This window comes from Macaca mulatta, chromosome 1 (genome assembly GCF_049350105.2).
Source record: "Macaca mulatta isolate MMU2019108-1 chromosome 1, T2T-MMU8v2.0, whole genome shotgun sequence".
In the NCBI taxonomy this organism is placed as follows: Eukaryota; Metazoa; Chordata; class Mammalia; order Primates; family Cercopithecidae; genus Macaca; species Macaca mulatta.
The window spans coordinates 215334692-215355970 of record NC_133406.1 but is presented as its reverse complement, the minus strand read 5'-3'; the positions used below and the strand labels follow the sequence as shown (position 1 = coordinate 215355970).

The 21279-nt window shown below is 48.0% G+C and overlaps 1 protein-coding gene and 1 long non-coding RNA gene across 11 annotated transcripts in view; both read left to right on the top strand.

Annotated features, from left to right (window-relative positions):
- MAN1C1 (mannosidase alpha class 1C member 1) overlaps positions 1-21279 on the top strand; it is a 173109-nt gene that overhangs the window by 61790 nt on the left and 90040 nt on the right. For 9 of the 10 annotated variants that reach the window (XM_077968783.1, XM_077968776.1, XM_077968757.1 and 6 more), the window contains one exon: positions 7556-7652. In XM_077968783.1, the coding sequence (XP_077824909.1) occupies positions 7556-7652 (97 nt within the window). Of the gene's footprint in view, positions 1-7555; positions 7653-17581; positions 17680-21279 lie in introns of those variants that run through there. The other variant, XM_077968788.1, reaches the window with a different exon arrangement.
- On the top strand, positions 17485-20764 carry LOC144335186 (uncharacterized). Its single transcript, XR_013405773.1, has 2 exons — positions 17485-17742; positions 20640-20764. It is a non-coding gene; the product is annotated as an uncharacterized LOC144335186 (long non-coding RNA).

The window sequence follows — 21279 nt, the reverse complement described above, 5'->3', positions numbered from 1 at the left end:
AAAATTGCAATATGTTATAATTATGGGAAGAAACAAAGGTACAATATGAGAGGGAAAAGAGTGGAGAGAAAGACACCAAAATGGGATTGGTGGTTGGAGTTAAATAATGGGCAGTTGTTTTCCTTCTCTTGTAATCTGCTTTTCTTCAATGAGCTTGTGTGCCTTCAATACATTAAAAGGTAGAGAAACAGAGAGACAAGACCAAGAGAGAGACGAGACAAGAGAGAGAGAGTGAGGTAAACCTTGTTTTTAAAATTTCCTGAAAGGATTTATGCAGAAGAGGGAAGGAAGGGGCACAGAGCTGAGTTCAGGAGAAGGGAGTGACCCAGAAGTGGGAGAAGCGGGCATGAGGGCTGAAGCCTGAATTGAGCTGAGACTTGTAGAAAATTCTCAGAACCACCAAAGGAGCCTTTTAATTTTTTTGGAGTAGGAAGAAAACAGGCACCTCCTTTGAGCATGCTAATATAATTATAAAAGGAGAAACCAAAATAGCTAGTTCCTAATTTGTTCACCAGACTTCTTCCTCCTCTGACCAGCGTGGGGAACAGGCTTGGTGAGACCATCCAGGCCATTGAGGAACTGGGGGCTAAGAGGAACTTCAGGGAGACTGATAATGGCCACATTCTGTTGTAATTTATAAAAAGTGAAGGAAAAATAGAATTCTGTAATGTATAAATTTGGGTGAAAATGACAGCCTCCAGTAAAGTTTCCTAAATGAGTTAAAAAAAAAATAAAAGAATTTCAGACTTACAGAAAAGTTATAAAAATCTAACAAAGATTTTACATTTTCCTTCACCCAGACTCCACAAATGTTAACATTTTACCCTGTTTGCTTTCTCTCTGTTTTTCACTCATTTGCTTTACATATATATAATATATATGCACACTGTATGCATAATATACATATACGCATGTACATACATATTGTCTTGAAAGTTGCAAATATAATGTCCTCTACCCTAAAATACTTCATTGTGTATTTCCAAAAATAATGACATTTTTCTTTCTTTTCTTTTCTTTTTTTTTTTGAGATAGAGCCTACCTCTGGATAGAGGCCTGGGTGACACAGCAAGACCTCTGTCTCAAAAAATGTATATGTGTGTGTGTGTGTGTGTATGTGTATATATATATATATAGAGAGAGAGAGAGAGAATTCACATACCATAAAATCTGACTTTTAAAGTATACATTTTAGTCATTTTATTTTATTTTCAAGACGGAGTCTCACTCTGTGGCTCAGGCTGGAATGCAGTGGCGCGATTTCGGCTCACTGCAACCTCTGCCTCCTGGGTTCAAGAAATTCTCCTGCCTCAGCCTCCTGAGTACCTGGGATTACAGGCACCTGCCACCACGCCCGGCTAATTTTTGTGTTTTTAGTAGAGACAGTGTTTCACCATGTTGGCCAGGCTGGTTTTGAACTCCTGGCCTCAGATGATCTGCCCACCTCGGCCTCCCAAAGTGCTGGGATTACAGGCGTGAGCCACCACGACCAGCCTCAGTCATTTTAATATATTCACAGAATTGTGAATCATCACCACAATCAATTGTAGAAAAATTTCATTACTCTGAAAAGACCCCATGCCCATGAACAGTCACTCCCCATTTCTCCCTTCCTCTAGTCCTGGGCAACCACTAATCTGCTTTCTGCTTGGATGGATTTGCTTATTCTGGACATTTCCTACAAATGGAATCATACTCCAGGTAGCATTTATGCATCTGGCATCTTTCCCTAATCATAGTATCTCAAGTTTCATCCATGCTGTAGCCCATGACAGTGCTTAATTCCTTTTTCCATCTGAATAATATTCCATTGCATAGTATACTACATTCTGTTGATCCATTCAATCCGTGGACATTTGGGCTGTTTCCACTTTTTGGTTATTACAGATAGTGCCACTGTGAACATCTGTGTCCAGGTTTTTGTGTGGCTATATGTTGTTATCTTTCTGGGGTATGTGTTAGGGGTCCCCAAGACACCACTCCTGTATTCAGTGATGTACTAGGAAGACTCATAGGACTCAGCCCATAGTTCTTGTGATGGTGATGATTTATCACAGTGGAAGGTTTCAGAGCAGCCGAGCGCAGTGGCTCACACCTGTAATCCCAGCACTTTGGGAGGCAAGGCGGGCGGATCACCTAAGGTCAGGAGTTTGAGACCAGCCTGACCAACATGGGGAAACCCTGTTTCTACTAAAAATACAAAAAAAAAAAAATTAGTTGGGTGTGGTGGTGCATGCCTGTAATCCCAGCTACTCAGGAGGCTGAGGCAGGAGAATCGCTTGAACCCGGGAGGTAGAGGTTGCGGTGAACTGAGATTGTTCCATTGCACTCCATCCTGGGCAATAAGAGCGAAACTCTGTCTCAAAAAAAAAAAAAAAAAAGAAAAGAAAAAGAAAAAAAAGAAAGAAAAAAAAAGAAAGTTTACAGAGCAAAATTAGCAAAGGAAACAGTGGATGGGGACAAATCCAGAGGAAACCAGGTGCAGGCTTCCAAGAGTTCTCTCCCAGTGAAGATGTGTAAGGTGTTATCGACCAGGGAAGCTCTTTAGAGACTCAGTGCCCGAGGTAGCCACCCCCTTTCTAACAAGTACCAGCATTCCAGACTCCAGAAGGAAAGTAGCTGTTTAGCATAAGCCACATTGTACAAACAGTCCAGACACAGGAAACCACCTTTATCAGTTAGAGACTGATAGAAGCACTCGCAAAACCCAGGTTCCTAGACACCAGCTGAGGACCCACCTCGCAAGCAGGCCTTTCTGAGGACAGACGTCTAAGATCTGCTGCATTAACTTTTCTGCACAGATACGTACCTAGAATTAGAATTGTTAGGTCATATGGTAACTCCATATTTAACTTTTTTTGCCAAACTGTTCTCCACAGTCGCCGCACCATTTTCATTGCAACCAGCCATGTATGAGGCTTCTGATTTCACCATATCCTGGCCAACACTTTTCATCATCCATCTTATTTAGTATGGCCATCCTAGTGGGACTAATAGATTTTTAAGTTAGTGATTTGCAAGCATTTAGGATAAAAAATGATGATCTATAGGAGCCAAAATAGGTTCTCTAACAACAATCATAAAAGCAATTTATTTTTCTGTACTAGCTGTACTAGGGCAGAGTGTTTTTATATTTTAGCCTGTCTTTCACAATATCTTGGTGTACAAAAATGGAGAATCGGGGGTTGTACGGATTGCTTGGCAGATTTCTTACTTGCTGATGAATGACATCAAAGAAAAACAAAACAAAACAAACAAACAAAGAAGGGAGCTGGGTCCAGGAGAAAGACTCCTGAGGCTGTTTTCCTGACTTAGTCCTCAGCTGGCTGTTTATGTGTCGGTTCAAAACCTGAGGGTAGATGCAGATAGCAGTCCCATCAAGTCTGCAGATTACCCAGAGGAGGCAGACACATGTGTTGAATAAGATCTGGTTCCAGAAAGGTTGGATCTAACCAGAGAGATCCTTACAGCATGGAATGATAGGCAGAGTCCAAGGAGATGGAAGTTATTAGGGACAAATGACAAGTCCACACCTACACAGTCTGGCCCAGAGGTGACCAGAGCAAATGGGCACTTCGGTTTCTGCTCATTTCCAAAAGAATGACCAGCCACAGCAAGTGAGTGACAGAGGCGTGGGGCACCTAGAAGAACGCTGTGTCGTGTGGGTCTGCAGTTTCAGAGGGCTCAGTAGGTGAGTGCACTTCAAGAGCTGGCTCCCCGTGGCTAAAGGTCTGTGGTATGGAAGCAGGAAGAATTGTCTCCCCTGTGGCCCATAAGGGAAAACAGATTTCCGTTGATTAAGGAAGAACTTTGTGAAACTCCACAATCGAATGGGCTGCCTGGGAAGGTGGAGAGCAGCCCGTCACTGAGAGTGTTCAAAAAGAGACCACTGGCCAGGCATGGTGGCTCACACCTGTAATCCCAGCACTTTGGGAGGCCGAGGCAGGTGGATCACTTGAGGTCAGGAGTTTGACACCAACTTGACCAACATGGTGAAACCTCATCTCTACTAAAAATACAAAAATTAGCTGAGCGTGGTGGCGCACGCCTGTAATCCCAGCTACTCGGGAGGCTGAGGCAGGAGAATCGCTTGAGCCTGGGAGGCGGAGGTTGTGGTGAGCTGAGATTTCACCACTGCACTCCAGCCTGGACAACAGAGCAAGACTCCATCTCAAAAAAAAAGAGAGAGAGACTACTATTAAGGAACTTCCCCAGGTGACCTTTGAGGTCTCAGAACTGCCTAAGCATGATTTCAGGAACTGTCTGTCTCTAAAGTCCAGGTATTACCCATGGCACACATCACCAGTTCCAGAGTGAAAACATTAGCCTTTCTGTGGGTCACTCTTTCTTGTGCCCCTCACGGTTCTACCTGTCCATCAGAACTCTTGTTCATCCATCCACGAAGCTTCCCTTGAGACACACACTTGCCCTCTTCTGAACACCTGTTGTCCAGCAGCCCCTCCTCTCTGGCTTGTTTGCCTGTTACATATCTTGCCTGTGAAGCGTGTGGTCCACATTGAGTCTTCCAGCCATATGTTAAGCTCCAGAGCCAATTCAGCAAATACTTAACAAGCACCTTCTTTGTGCCGGCCCTTGGATGCACTGTGGGGCATGTAGCTGTGAATGGGGGTGGGGGGCCTGACCAAATAGTTGCAGGTATAAAAGCTTGACTGCAGGCCACCATGGGTCTGCATCAGGAATGTGGGATGGTGTCTGACTTCGGGCTGGGAAGAAGGCCTCCCTGCAAAGGTGCCCTTTCAGCTGGGACCTGAAGGAAGATGGGCAGTTGGCAGGGGGGCAGAGGGTAGGAGCTGGGAGTGCATTCCCACCGTGGCTATAGCCCAGACACAGGACAGGACACCTAGTAGGGGCTTACTTAGGGTGTGTTAGGGAGAGAGAGAAGGACCACCTTTCTGGGAGGGAGGCTGTCCTCTTCATCCCCTGTCCCCTGCTCACCCAGCATCTAGGCTGAGCCACCCATGGCCTGAGTCAGGAGGCACGTGTGCATTGAAGGAACGAAAACACGAAGAGTCAGCCCTGATTGCCTTGTGAATTCAGTCCCCAGTGATGCTGAGATGTTTTGTGCCTTCATTCCCTCCCTTGTTGTGGATGACTGTGAAAACGGGCCACATTCCAAACCTCACATTCCTGCAGTGACAGCTTCTTTGAGACCACGTAGATACCTGTGATTCTCGTAATTACTCCTGAACACCCACTTCTCTCTAGGTAGGAGGAATTTTCAGGGTGGGGTGTGGCCCCCCGCTTAGACCTCTCCTCCTCCTTTTCTGCTGTCATTTATGCTTTAACAGCTTGCTGCTCCCCACCCCAGCCCCCCAGCTACCTGCCCGCTCTCCCCCAACACTGACTTAATAGAGAAAGCCCCCAGATAAGAGAGACTGAGGGAGGAGGCCGTTCTCTCTCAAGCACTCATGCCTGGCAATTATTTGTTGTTATTGCCGATTGAAGATAAGTAGAAAATAACAGAGGAATGGAACCAGGACTCAAAGCCCGTGCCAAGTGCTTGACTGTATTACCATGACGTTTGCATGTGTGTCACATGGGAAGCCACATGTCTGGCCAAGCCTGGGGGGTATCTGCTGCTCTGGGAGATGAGTGAGCCGGGTTCTGACCTGGCTGCTGTGCTGCCCTGAGCACTTCTCATCTCTGGACCTCAGTTTCATCATCTGTGAAATGGGGCAGCGGTGCTAGATTATTCTGCCGTTTCACGGAGAGTCCAGGCCATGCACCTGTCAGGTCTACCTGCCCTCCTGGTTTGTGCATTCGGGCTGCAGCAGTGAGAGCAGCTGTTTACTGTCCTGGTGTGCCTGGAAGAGACGCCTTCTAAGCGTGGGCACCAGGAGTGGCCGAGCATGGAGAATACAGGTGGTGATATCCTAGAAAGTGGGCCGCTAAGGCGGGAAACACAGGCTGGGAGAGAGGAGGGGAAAGCCAAGGGATGCAGGACAGTGTCTGGAAGTGAGCGATACAATGTAACAGGTTGGTGCTTCTCAGATGTGGCCCATGGGCCAGCAGCAGCACATGGGAACTGGTAGAAAAGCAGATTCTTGGGCCCCACCCCAGACCTGCTGGATCAGAAACTCAGGGTGGGGCCCAATAACCTGTTTTAACAAGCCCCCCAGTGATTCTGATGCCAGCCAACATTTGAGAGCTAAGAGACTGGATGAAAGGAGGGGTGGATAGCCGAGGCTTGGAGAACCAGTATTTTAAAGGTCAAGGAGGAAATAGAGCTAGTGTTTGTCAATCGCTTGCTGTGTCTGGTCGGAAACTGGGCATTCCCACTACTTTCTTTCATTTCAACCTATCAGGATGGTGGCAAGGCTGGCCTTGTCCCTTGCTAAAGCAGATCTCAGCTGATGCAACTAATTTCATGCCAGAGTCACAGAGATCGCGGCAGAGGTGGGATTAGGACCTAGGCATCTCTGATCTGGGAGCCTGAGTATTTCCCAGCACACTAGTCTGCCTCCCCATCCACCTGCGTCTCAGCTCTGCTGCCACTGCGGGACCCGGGCTCCTCCTCTGCTCCACAGGTCACTCCAGAACTCTGCTGTGCTGTGCTCCCTCTGCAGCCAGCCATGCCAAGGGAAAAGGGGCACACCATAAAGGCAAATGAGGGAGACCTTGGGGGCTGCAGCACAGGGTTGGGGGTGGACTGTCACCTTGCATCTGCTTCAGCCTGAAGATCCTGGGGCAGCTGGGGAGCAAGGTGCTGGCGTGACGCTCCTGAGAGCCGATGTAGCTGCCTTGCATCGTAAGAACTCGTGCATACTCTGGGTGACAGTCCATAAGCATCCATTGATGCCTACCTGTGCCAAGCCCTGTGCTGGTTGCTGTGGGAGAAACTGAGGCAAGGCAAGTGTTGTTTCTAGCCTCAAGGAGTTTATGGTCCAGAGCTAGAGGAACAACAAGTAACTGGGGTGAGCTGGAGTGCATGGGAGGCCAGGGTAGGTCAAAGGAGTTCAAAGAGCTCGAATGGTGATTTTAGGGGACAAAACCAAGGCTTTGGGGACAGACCTAAGGCTTTGGAGCCAGAGGGGATGGCTCAGTTCCCAACATGCTCACTGACTGAGCGATCTCGGATGAGTTACCTCATGTCTACAACCTGTCTCCTTAGCTATAAAATGGGTTGACGATACCTAGCTCAGGGGAGTGTTCCGTTACAGCAAGCACGCGTTTTCCTTCCCTTCGGAGGATGACTTTAAGCGAGCAAAACAGGGAAGGCTTCCTGGAAGAGGTGACTTTTCACTTTGGCACTGAAGGATGTCTAGAATTTAGTGCTTTTTCTGTCTTCTCTAAGAAATCTGTGGGTAGGCCCTAGACACATGGCGTTGTCTAAGAAGAATGACCTTCCCAGCAGCTATAACTGTACAAATAAAATCATGTTGAGAGGAAGTCACTTTCTTCAATTTGGAAAATTTGGATGATTATTTTTTAGACGTAGTTTAAAATCCTGTTGCAAAGGGCAAAGCCAGGCGGCCAGTGCGCACTGCCAGGAATCGTCACACTGAGGTTCTCTCTGTGCTGCTTTTTCTTGCAGATGATGCAGTTTGCTTGGCAGAGCTATAAGCGTTATGCAATGGGGAAAAACGAACTCCGTCCACTAACGAAAGACGGCTACGAGGGTAACATGTTCGGTGAGTCGATTGAAACCACTTTGATATGGGGAGGGACCCACTGCCCGCCTGGTGACTGAGTGGAATTTTACTTTTGCCTTTTCACCTCCTGAGTTGTAGGGGCTCCTCAGTTCTTCACATCTGGGGTCTTCCAAGTCTGTGTTTCCTCTGGGCTGTTCAGGCTTCTGAGTCCTCCTAGATTTAGGGGGAATCCTATATGCTTCTCTCTAGCCTTACAGACTGCTTTATATGAAATTATCATTTATTTTTTAAAGTGCAGAAACTTGGAAATGGGAGTAGGGATAGTGAGGGATGGAGATTTGTTCCCATGGAGGTTTGGAGACCTAAAGAACACGGAGGACCAGGTTTAAATCCACTCCTCTGGAGTGTCGCCATGAAATGGTCTTGGATGTTTTCGTAGATTGCTGAACACATATCTGATGGGGTTGGGTACATGATTTTTAGAGTCGTTGGGGGCCGGGCGTGGTGGCCTTCACCTGTACTCCCAGTCACTTGGGAGGATGAGGTGGGAGGATCCTTTGAGCCTGGGAGTTCAGGTCCAGCCTGGGCAACATATTGAGACCCCATCTCAAAACGACAACAGCAGCAAAAACAAAAGGGTATAGAGTCATGGCTCACAAGCTACTTGGAAGCCAAATGGAGCAGCCGCACATCAGGAGCAGTGGCATGGGTCCTGCTGCTGCCTGGCAACTCATTGTGTTTTATCTGCAGCCCCACTTGCTGGTGTCTTTGTCCTCGCCCAGCCGCAGGATTCTCCTAACTCCCAGCCTTGGGAGCCTCTCTCTGTGGCTCAGAGGGACTGCAAGTTGCCTTCTTGTGGGCATGGCCTCAGATTCCAATAGTAACACCCATGCAAGTTGCCATCCCCCTTGTCTGCAGCCTGGCCTTCATCTCCCCTGAGGGACAGGAGTGGTGTGGGGCTGGAGAGGGGCAGTCCCGTACCTGGATTCCTCACCCCTTACAAATACAGTCTCCTGAAGTCAGGAACCAAATAACTGAGTCTGAGATGGAAATTCCCAGGAAAATCTTAAAGGCAAATTTACAAGGGATATCCCCCTATCACCCCTATCGTGTGCGGCCCTATCAGAGGTGTCCATGTTATGGAAAAAGTGACAGGAATCTACCTTCCTCCCCTTCACCAGTCAGATCGTCACCTATCTGGCTGTTCAGACATTTCACTTCTCTTCTGGGAAATGGGGTGTGAACTGGGGCAGCTTTATGTATTTATTTTTCTCATTATCCTAGGAGTGTATGGGGGAAAAGGAAAGTATCAAAAAAGTGCAAATCAGGCAAAAAATAATAATAATAATCTGTTCTGCTCTGTAGATGCAGCCTCCATCGACATCTTTGCTTATTTCCTCTCAATCTTCTGCTTTTTTTTCCCTTTTATATACCATTTTATGTCCTTTCTGCTCTTTTTTTTTTTTTTTTTTTTGGCTTCATGTTACATCGTAAGTGTTTCCTGAAGTCATCTAAATGTTTTCATAAAGAATGTTTTTTTTTTTTTTTTTTTTTTTGAGACGGAGTCTCGCTCTGTCGCCGGGGCTGGAGCGCAGTGGCCGGATCTCAGCTCACTGCAAGCTCCGCCTCCCGGGTTTACGCCATTCTCCTGCCTCAGCCTCCTGTGTAGCTGGGACTACAGGCGCCCGCCACCTCGCCCGGCTAGTTTTTTGTATTTTTTTAGTAGAGACGGGGTTTCACCGTGTTCGCCAGGATGGTCTCGATCTCCTGACCTCATGATCCGCCCGTCTCGGCCTCCCAAAGTGCTGGGATTACAGGCTTGAGCCACCGCGCCCGGCCAAGAATGTTTTAATGGTGTCTGTGATTGTATGGATATGCCATAATTCATTCGATCATCTTGCTAATGTTGGGCAAAGATTGTTTCCATTTTTTTTGCTATTAAAAATAATGCATGAGTTATCTTTGGGCATAAAATTTTGTCTCAGGATAGATTTTTAGAGATGAATTCCTGAGCCAAATGGGAGGAAGAGAGATGTTTCTTTTACTTCAAATATGAATTAAAGAGATATGTTGATTCCCGTTAGGAACCTGGCTATCTTACCTGCCTAGAACACAGAGCTTCCCTAAATATCCTGCATCAGCCCTAGGGAAAGATTGCTGGTGCAGATCCCATCAAAGTTGTTGGAGTTTTGCTATTAGTATAAACAAGGAAGTTATCAAGAAAGCTTCCTCTTTCTCTCTAAACACAGTTTGCAAATATTCAGGGAATTGGTGGTGGGGTGGGAGGGGCTGTTGACTTCTCCAACTGCACATAGCACGGGCACAGGTATGGCTCAGACCATCACAGGAAACGCTTCTGGGAGAGATTCCAATTTGTAAAATTCCTCAGGGCGTAGGATTTAAATCTCAACCCTCTGGCCCCTTTCCAGTCACCCAGCCTGGTGGCGCATGCTTGAGCCATCTGGAATGATGGAAAGAGCCCGGAGTTAGAATTGGATGACCTGAGCGCAAGTCCTCACTCCGTCCTGAGCTGTGTGGCCAAATTCAAGGCACTTAACCTCTCTGGGCCCCTGTTGGTTCATCATTCATACTGGAACCGCTAGAAGGATATAAATGAGTGTGTACGAACAAGCAAAGGGCCATGTCTACATGAGTGATTTATGATTTCTGTTGTAATAAATGAGGTTGGCAGTTGTCCCAGTCAGCCCATGGCAGGCTCTGAGGTCCCTTGGGTTGTCTGTCTCAGGAGCGGCCTTGGCAGGGCCCAGGGAACCCTGTCATCCAGTACCTGTAGCATTCCTAGCAGTGAGGCAGAGCCTTCCCTCTGCAGCCAGCAGATGAGCCGCAGTGGGCAGCTGGCGCCTGGGAAAGGGAGGTGCATGGGGACCTGGTGCTGGGCAGGGAGAGCCGGTCTTGATTGACTCCTTCTCTCCATATATAACTTGTTAGGTGGCAGTGCCTCGTGCTGATGCTGGGGATACAGGGATAAATGGGACAGTGAAAGTTCTACCCACTCTGACAAGACATGCACTGGCAACCCTTCCTGAAGTCTCTTGGAGGTCTGTCTAGGTGCTCTCAGAGAGAGGGACAAGTGCGGGTGACCACAGGTACTGACATGGACAGTCCTTACGGGCTGGAACTTCCGGCAGACCTCGTTTAAATTCAGACTTTACTGCTTCCTGGTTGTGTGACCTTGAACAAGTCATTTCTCTCTGAGGCTGAGTTTTTCTGTAAATTGGAGCTAATGATAAACTTAAATCCCGGCCTAGGGACTGCCTGACAAATAGACCCTGTTAACAGTGGTAGTTCAGATCACTGTCACCACAAATGGGTCTCAGGATACAGAGGCTTATGGGAACACACCCAAAGGATGAAGGCTGAGGGGCATTCTCGGAGCCTGAGAGGGGTTCTAGTTGGGGTGAACCCATGACGGGCACTGAAGCTAGACTATTCCCAAAGATAGGAGATGAACTGGCCTGAATGAAGCAGCTAGTCACCCACCACTTCTTTTCTGGACTCATGGGGGCTGCTGGGTTGCATCATCCCTGGACATTTAATGTCCTCCCTATAGGCCGAGCCCTGCAGACATGGGACACTGGGTGCAGTCAGGTGGCAGGCTGTGCCCATTCTGCTGTGCTGGCTGAGTAGGGTATACAAGGAGACCCTGAGCAGCGCCCCGCCTCCTGGTGCTTGGCTTGGACACAGGCTCCTGCAGCCTCATCTCTGGCCTGCAGGGCTGGCAGGGCTGTGTAATGGAAGGGTAATGAGTTCACACGGGTGCCTCGTTTTGCTGAGATTTACAGGAGCTGCAGCGGGGGCAGTGGGATGCCCGAGCCTGGTCTCCCAGTGCAGCACTTCACCAAGCGAATCCCCCTCCCAGCCGCCCACTTGCCCTTCCTTGAATCTATTCTTACTTTAAGGACAAGGTCTCTGGGTGAGGCGTCTCTGAAGCCAGTTTCTGTGTCCTAAACAAGTCAGTGTCAAAGTGGCTTTCTTTTTACCCACATCCGGCTCAGCAGGCCCTGTCAGAAGATGTTCCCCAAAGCCCAGTGGCCACCAACAAAGAGGATGCAGCCTGTTCCTCGCCTTGTGGCTCAGAACAAGGCTGATCTCTGCCTCTTTTTTTTTTTTTGAGATGGAGTCTTGCTCTGTTGCCTAGGCCGGAGTGCAGTGGCGCAGCCTCAGCTCACTCCAACCTCTGCCTCCCGGGTTCAAGCGATTCTCCTGCTTCAGCCTCCTGAGTAGCTGGGATTATAGGTGTGCGCCACCATGTCTGGCTAATTTTTGTATTTTTAGTAGAGACAGGGTTTCTCCAGGTTGGTCAGGCTGGTCTCGAACTCCTGACCTCGTGATCTTCCCTCCTTGGCTTCCCAAAGTGCTGGGATTACAGGCGTGAGCCACCACGCCCGGCTCATCTCTGCCCCTTTCTCCTCTGCTGAGAGGTGGCCAGATAGGGCAGTTAGTGTCTGGCTGGGTGGCAGAAAGAGCATGGGCTTTGAATCCAGACAGGCCTGGGTGGAAACTCTAGGTTACTGCTTAGGGGCTGTAGAGTGGAGCAGGGGCCCCGCCTCCAGTCTGTGGTGAGGATTAGAGAGGCCTGCAAAGGCTTAGCCCCGTGCTAGGCACAGAGCAGTCACTTGATCGGGGGGTGCTGTTCTTGCCGTTATGTCACAGAGGTGAATTTGCAGCTTGAAGAATGCATGGCAGAGTCAAGGAGGAACCAACCGTAAAGTGGCTCAGTACCCTGAGGCTTGACTTCCTCGCCTGTAAAGGGTGCAGATGATACACCTGCTGCTAGGCTTTGGGGGAATATTAAATAAGCTAGCTAAAGAACATGAACTCAGCCGGGTGTGGTGGCTCACGCCTGTAATCCCAGCCCTTTGGGAGGCTGAGGCGAGTGGATCACTTGAGGTCAGGAGTTCGAGACAAAGCCTGGTCAACATGGTGAAAGCCCATCTCTACTAAAATACAAAAAGTAGCTGGGCGTGGTGACAGGCGCCTGTAATCCCAGGTACTCAGGAGGCTGAGGCGGGAGAATCTCATGAACCCAGGAGGCAGAGGTTGCAGTGAGCTGAGATCGTGTCACTGCCCTCCAGCCTGGGCAACAGAGACTCCGTTTCAAAAACAACAACAACAAAAAAGGACTTAGACTCTGGGGCCAGATGGCTTGCATGTGCATGCTGCTTTGCCACTTACTAGCTGCGTGACCTTGGGCAAGTTTCTTAACCTCTCTGGGCCTCAGTTTTCCCATCTATAAAGTGGGAACAATAATAGTACCTCCTTCACAAGATTGTTTTGGGAACGAAATGAGTTCACACACATGAAGTGCTTATATTCATGCGCAGCACATAGGAAGCATTCATCAAGCGTCAGCTGTGGTGAGGATGCTGCAAAGCCCTTAGAACAGTGTGTGCTGCTCCCATTTTGACTGGGGTGGGCGTCCAAGTCCCCTGGACCCAGAAAGCCACATGAGGACTTCAGGGCTTTTCCAGCCCTGATTCCCCCTGTTTGTTCCCCCAGCCCTCAAATGCCCATGGCAGAAGTCTTGGCGGGCAGAAGTCTTGGTAGGCTCTGTACCTCTCGCACCTTCATGGAAGCAGCTTACACCGGAACTTGTAACAGGAGGAGGTGGGGAAGGTTAGGGTTCACGACCTTGGAATAAAGGCCTCCTGCCAATGGCCATTGGTGGTCAGCTGGACAACCTTGAAAGCACTTAACAGATATCCATCTTTCCAATAAATCTGTGTAGTCCGTGAGAAATTCATCCTCCGTTGGCAGCAGGGGAAATTGCCAAGGGGCACAGAGTCCTGGAATGTCGCCACTGGAGGGGTTCTTTGATGGTGAGTCCAACCCCCTCATTTAGAGTTGAGGAAACTAAGGCTCAGAGAGGGGAAAGGGCTTGCCTGGTGTGATCCAGAATGTTAACTGGGGGACCGGGACTGGAACTCTGGTGGCCTGAGTCTCAGTGCAGTGCTCTTTGCGCCACACACTCTGAGATCAGCTAGATCGTTCAAGGCCGTGCTGCGAAAACACAGCCCTGCCCATCATGGCCAAGTCACCACCAACAACTAGAAATCCTCAGAGCGTTAGCAGGGGGAAACTGTCTCTTAGGAAGTGTCTGATTTCAGGCCCAAGAACCCATTCCTTGCACATACCTCATGCCAGGCACCATAGCTGTATTCACTCTTTTTTAAAAAAATATATATATTTTTTTAATTAATTCAGACGGGGTTTTGCTATGTTTCCTGGGCTGATCTTGAACTCCTGTGCTCAAGCGATCCTCTCAAAGTGCTAGGATTACAGGCGGGAGCCACTATGTCCAGCCCATGGCTGTATTTCCATTTTCTACCTCACAGCCCTTATAAAATCTAAATTACCCATCTTATCCCCATTGCACAGATGAGGAGACTGGGATTTGGCAAGTTTGAGGACTTGCAAAGTCTTAATCCCAGTTCCGCTGGACTTCAAAACCCAAGCCATTGACTACCATGCTGCTGTATCGCCCAGTGACCACGTACAGTGGCCATCAAGAACAAAGCGGGGTAGAGGAATGGGCTCGGGGTTGGTGTATGCCACATCCTGCACACCACTGCCCCAGTGGAAAGCCAGGCAAGGCCTGTGATTCGTGGTCAGGGTCTGCAGCCTCCCATCTCTAGGCATCATCATTTATTAGACATCAGCTGAGTACTCAGGGCTTGAACAGAAGACGTAGATTTCCCTCTTTTCTTCCACCATAGGAATATCTTTTGTCTGTGCCTCATAACCTAAAAACATCTAGAGTTCACTCTTGAACAACACAGGGGTTAGAGGCGCCAACCCCCTGCACGGGTGAAAATCTGAGTCTAACTTTTGACTTCCCAGAAACATAACGGCTTATTAGCCTACTGTTGACTGGAAGCTTTACCAATGAAAAGTTAATACATATTTTGTATGTTCTGTGTATTATATACTGTATTACAATAACATAAGCTAGAGAAAAGTGTCATGAAGAAAAGGAAGAGAAAATATATTTACTGTCCATTAAGTGAAAGTGGATCATCATAAAGGTCCTCATCATTTTCCTCATCATTTTCATGTTGATCAGGCTGAGGAGGAGGAAGTGGGAGTTGGTCTTCTGTCTCAGGAATGGCAGAGGCAGAAGAAAATCTGCATTGGCTGGGCCTGGTGGCTCACATCTGTAATCCCAGCACTTTAGGAGGCCAAAGTGGGCGGATCACCTGAGGTCAGGAGTTCGAAACCAGCCCGACCAACATGGTGAAACCCTGTCTCTACTAAAAATACAAAAAAATTAGCTGGGCGTGGTGCTGCCCACCTGTAGTCCCAGCTACTCGGGAGGCTGAGGCAGCTGAATTGTTTGAACCTGGGAGGTGGAGATTGCAGTGAGCCGAGGTCGCCCCACTGCACTCCAGCCTGGGCGACAGAGTGAGACTCCATCTCAAAAAAAAAAAAAAAAAAGAGAGAAAATCTGCGATGAAGTGGACCCACGCATTACAAGTTCATGTTGATCAAGGCCAAATGTACTTGCAAAACATACCATTGGCTGTCAGTGTGATGGACAGAGAGGAGAATGGATTTGAGAACCAGACCAGCCTAAGTTTGAATCCTGTCTCTGCTACTTTGTAGTCATGTAACTTTGGGTGAGTTTCTTAACTTCGCTCCACCTCAGTTTCCCCATCTGTACAATGGCGATAACAACTACTACACTCAAAAGCTATAAGGATTAAATAAAGTTGATGTGTGTAAAACACCTGGTGTATAGTACCTGCTGATACGCAGTCATAAAATGTAAGCTGCTGTCATTATTATGTTTGGTAAAAAGTAATAATGAGAATAATTATAGTCCAAGGAAAGAAACAGTGCCTGACGCAGGGTAGGCTTTCAGTACATTTTGTAGAATAAATAAATTGCCTAGTGCACTCTCTGCATGACCTGTTTTCCCTCATGCCCTTCGGCCTGGGTTTGGCTGGGTAGGGGCTGGGTCTTGCTGTGTTCTCTATTCCTCTCATCCCCTGCAGCTGCCTTGACCTCTTGTCACAGAGTACACTCAGAATCAACAGACAGACCCTGTAAAAAGTAGCAGTTCCCTTTAGTCAGCAGATCTGATGTTCAGGCATCTTCTCTGTGCTTGCGTGGCCAAAAGTAACGTCTCCCTGCTCTGAACCAGCCCCAGGATGACCATGAGGAGCCCCAAATTGGATTCCGCCTCTGCCTCGCAAATCCCCAATAGAACTGCCAGCCAAATCCCCATTTCGAGGGATGATTTATGGCCTTGGGTGAGTTAAGAGGCAAAATGAACACAGCATGATTTTCAGATCACAGGCTGGGAATGTTCAGCCTTGGCAGAGAGAAAAATCATCTTTGCCTTGTAAACGGAGCAAATATGATGTTGAAGAGGGAATAAATCCAGGCCCCAAGATGTCATTTTTACAATTGCTTTTTGGCGTGTGACTTAGTAGTGCCTTCTGCAAACTGTTCACACTCTCCCCCTCCACACACACAGCAGCCTTGGTGGGTCTTTTTGTGGGGGTGAGAGTTACTCCACCAGTGTGGCTGCCTTGGGAACTGCAGATGTTGCCAGATAGATAGTTTGTGAAAACCAGCTGCTTCACTAGTTTTCCATAGATCTCCACGTATGTTTCTGGGAGATAGCAGCTTTGACTTCAGAGATATGCCTGGGTTTAAATCCCATCCCTAGCACTTACCAGCTGAGTGAAATTGGGCAAGTCACAGACTTCTCTGAACCTCGGTCTACTCACCTGTGAAATGGGGGGTTGGCACACGGTAAGCCTTCACCAAACATTACATTTTTTTCCTTCCCTGAAGGTGTACACACCCTTCCTGGTGTGTACATTTTACTTATCTGACTGAAAATACCATAACTACTTGATGAGTTTTGTTTTTTGCAGGTTTTTCTCTGGAGAAAAATCCATAGTTCCTGGAAACTCAGAAACTCGGGCTATGTTGCTCACTGATTCTGGCAGGCCATGGTGCACATTCCTGACCCAGGCTTTGAGTTTGTTTTGAGAAAAAGCTGTCATCAGCTTTGTAAGTGGTGATGTTGCAATTCCTTGGATAGGATGGGTCAGGCTTAAGGGCAGCAAGCAAACCTTCCTGGTAGTCACATGCTTTGAGAGCCCTGAAAGCTCCATCCGGAGGCCAGAGGCTATAAAAGTCAGAGGAAATGACTTAGGAGCACTGGTCACTGACAGCCAGGCCCTTAGCCCAAGGAAGTTAAGAGAACCTGCTGTTAGACAGATGCTGTGGCCCCATGGTGGTCTCCTTGTGACCTTGAGTGACATGTGCACAATTCCTCGGCCACCTTCTGATGATTAGAATATTCTTGGGGCCCAAGAGGTGGTCATCAGAGCAAAGCATGCCTCGAAATTAGCCTGCCGCAGTGTCGTGCACTCACACCGCCGACCGACCACTCGCCGCTCCACGCTCTGCCCTTTCCTTCTTCAAAGAGTTTTTTGCCGAGCAGTTTCTAATTAAGATGCATCTTGGCCATTTTCTTGTTCTTTAAAAGGCTTTCCACTAGCACAGAGCATAATTTATTTCTCTAGAAAATATAGTAGCAAGTTGTTGTCAAAAGAAAATCGGAGGTTAAGAGCCTTGGGTTCGTGTCCCTGCTCTGGCGCCAGTGGCCGTGTGAGCCGGCGTCCTCTGGGCCTCGTCTCATCATCAGTACAAAGCGGTTTGCTTTCTCTCTGCCCAGGGTTCTGTGACTGCTGGTTGCTTACTAGGTTGATTTCTTTCTTTCTTTTTCATTTCGAAGTGGGTATTCGGGCTGGTCCTCTTGGAATCTGAAATTTGAGCAACAAGTCTTGTTCCTGTCAGGAGAGGAGTGAGTCAGGGTGTCTATTCCCAGAGCAAGTTGCTGGGGATGTAGGAGATGATTCATATTGAAATTGACATTCTCTCCTGGTGGCAGCGTGTTCCGCCCACTTTGCGAAGACCTTTCCTTCCTTAGAAACAAGGCTGAGCCTACAGCAACAGCCTCCTTTTCTTCTCACCGCATTGATGGCAAGCACTTGCCAAGTTTCCCAGCAAACCCTGTGACAAATAGGTATGTGCATTCCCAGAATCTCAGACTGCCAGGCCACTTGGATCCTTTGTAGCCTGCGGTCCAGTGTCTGAGGACCGGGAGGCAGGTCCTGAGAGGGCCGGGACTCCCTGAGGTCAGACAGCCGGGATCAAACCCTAGTCTTCTAACTTGAGCCTCTACTTTTTTGTTTTAAAATTACCTTTTAAAAATTGGGGTATAGCTTATAACATGTCTACATTAAAATGCACCAAAATGCACCAATCTTAAGTGCACAGTCTAATGGATTTTACGTATACGTACCTCTGTGTAACTGCCATGCAGGTCAAGATTAAAAGCGTTTCCATCACTCTAAAAGGTTCTTTCAGGCCCTTCCTAGTCTGTAGCTCCCCAAGGGTAGCTGCTGTTCTTGTTTTACTTTTTCTTTCTTCTTTTTTAAAATATAGACAGGGTCTAGATCTGTTGTCCAAACTGGAGTGCAATGGTATGACCATAGCTCACTGCAGCCTCTAACTCCTGGGCTCAAGCAATCCTCCCACCTCAGCCTCTGGGTAGCTAGGACTGCAAGCACAGGACACCACACCTGGCTAATTTTTTAATTTTTTGTAGAGATGAGGTCTTGCTATGTTGCCCAGGCTGGTGTCAAACTCCTGGCCTCAAGGAGTCCTCCTGCCTCAGCCTCCCACAGTGTTGGGATTACAGGCATGAGCCACCATGCCTGAGTAGCTACTATTCTGACTTCTATCACCATAGATTAGTTTTGTCTGCTTTAAAATTTTGTATTATACTGCATGCACTCTTTTATGGTGTGCTTTTTTCCTCATTATTGTATCATGAACACTAGTTTGTTTTTCCTGTTTTTCTTTCCATTCTGTTCCTGGACATTTTTGTTTTCAGGATTTGGTTGTATCATACCAAAAAGAAACCCTGTACTCAATGGCAGTTACTCCTCATTTCTCATCCTCTTTCCCGCATTTCCCAGTCCTAGGCAACCACTAATCTATACTCTGTCTCTGTATAGACTTGCCTGTTCTGAACACTTCATATAAATGCTATCATACCATATCTGGTCTTTTGTGACTGACTGCTTTCACTAAGCATAAGGTTTCAAGGTTCATCCACATTGTAGCATGTATCATCAGTACTTCATTCCTAGTGTTATTTGGAATTGCCTAGAAACATTCCTTTATATGGATATACCACATTTTATTTGTCCATTCAGCAGTTGATAGACGTTTGGATTGTTTCTATGTTTGTTTACTGTTATGAATAATGCTGATACAAACATTCATGTATAAGCTTTTATGTGGACATAGGTTTTCATTTCTCTTGGGTACATGCCTAGGAGTGGAATTGCTGGTTCTTTTGGTAGCTCTACATGTAACTTTTTGAGGAACTGCCAGACTGTTCTATAGCGGCTGCACCATTTTAAATTCCCACCAGGGGTGTTTAAGGGTTATGAACACTTCTGTGCATGTTTTTTGGTGGAAATGAGGAGTCGTTTATGTTGCAATACACCCAGGATTTGAATTGCTGGGTCAGACTGTATTCGTATGTTAAGTTTTAGTTGGAGGCTGCCAGATTTCCAAAGTAGTTAAACCAATTCGTAGTTTTGCCAGCTGTGTGTGAGAATTCTAGTTGCCCCATTATCCTTGCCAATGCTTGCTATTGTCAGTATGCTTCACTTTTGCCTCCTGCTAAATGCTGCCTCTCTCCTCATCAAACCCCACAATGTTCAAAGCCCCAGCTTGCTGGCCCAGAGCTCCCCTGCACTGCCTGCTAAGCGCTGGTCTAGAGATGGTCCCTGCTCTTCCTGCCTTCATTTACTTGTGATTTGGGGCTCCCACACCAGCTGCCTCGAGTGCTTCTTGCAGCAGAAGGAGCAATCGGCGAAGTCTTCCTTCACCCTCTTCTCTTCACACTCCCTGATGCCATGGGGTGGTCTCTGTTTCCCATTCCACTGCAGCTCTGGTGTGACAGGCTTAAGCTTCTGCTGAAGTAGAGCTTCTCCAGTCTGGTACCAGGATAGGGGTGTTAATGGAGAAAGTGTTGACGTGGGAGTCAGGAGGCTGAGTTCTTCAAATCCTGGCCCCACCACTAACTCACTGGGCAGGGATCACGTTTCTTTTCTTAGCCTCAGTTTTCTGTCCTGTAGAGTGGGGATGATAATGTCCTCTTACAGGATTGGTGTTGGGATCTCATGAGACCATTCCTTCTTGTGGGTAATTGTTCAGTGCCTGCTGTGTGCCACACACTGTTTAGGCACAAGACAAGTAGCAGGGAGCAAGACAGACGCTCTGTGTCCCTCCCTGGCCAGTGAGGAGACAGACACATGAATCATACTTCCAGTGAAGACCGTCTGTGTGAGTACTGTGAGGTACAGGCTCACACCAAAGGCTATTCAACTCATTCTTGGAGGGATGAGCTTCAAAAAAGCTTACTGGGACTGGGCGCGGTGGCTCACACCTGTAATCCCAGCACTTTGGGAGGTGGAGGCAGGCAGATCACAAGGTTAGGAGTTTGAGACCAGCCTGGCCAACATGGTAAAACCCCGTCGCTACTAAAAATACAAAAATTAGCCAGACATGGTGGCATGCATCTGTAATCCCAGCTACTTGGGAGGCTAAGGCAAGAGAATTGCTTGAACCTTGGAGGCGGAGGTTGCAGTGAGCGGAAATCGCACCACTGCACTCCAGCCTGGGAGACAGAGCAAGACTCTGTCTTGGGGAAAAAAAAAAAAAAAAAAAAGCTTATTGGGAAAGCTGACCTCCAAACTGAGACTGGAAGCATGAATGAAGAAACATGAAGGGCTGAGCACAGTGGCTTATGCCTATAATCCCAGCACTTTGGGAGGCCAAGGCAGGCAGATCACCTGAGATTGGGAGTTCGAGACCAGCCTGACCAACATGGAGAAACCCCGTCTCTACTAAAAATACAAAAGTAGTTGAGCTTGTTGGTACATGCCTGTAATCCCAGCTACTCAGGAGGCTGAGGCAGGAGAATCGCTTGAACCGGAGAGGTGGAGATTGCGGTGAGCCGAGATCGCGCCATTGCATTCCAACCTGGGCAACAAGAGTGAAACTCCATCTCAAAAAAAAAAAAAAAGAAACATGAGAGAGGGATTATGGCACAGAAACACATGGACAAAGGCCTAGACAGGAGATGTGGCAAGACCTCGGCCCCTTGAGGTCTAAAAGATGTTCAGTGTGGCTGTACTGGGTGGGGGCTGTGGTAAGACGCCATCTGTGAGTGGTGCTGGCATATAAATCGGGTCATAAATGTAGCTCCTGGTATTTCCTCCCCACTCCGGGTCCCAAGAGCCAGGCCAGGATACCTGCCTTTTAACTGCTTTTCAGCCATCAGTCGACTCGGCCACCCAGATGAGGCCTGATCCCCATCACAGAGTGTGGGCGTCTGACATATGGTCTCTTGGGTTACTTCTAGGTCCTAAAATAGCAGGTGATTGGGCCACTGCTGGGTGTGTTTCATCCTGGCTGATGACAGCCTGGTACAGCCAGGCAGACAGCAGGGTCAGCCCTGGAGACAGAGGTGCTTCATGGGTCACAGTGGCCCCATGCTGCCCCACAGCCAGTGGAGACTGAGCCACGGCCACCTCTCTGGAAG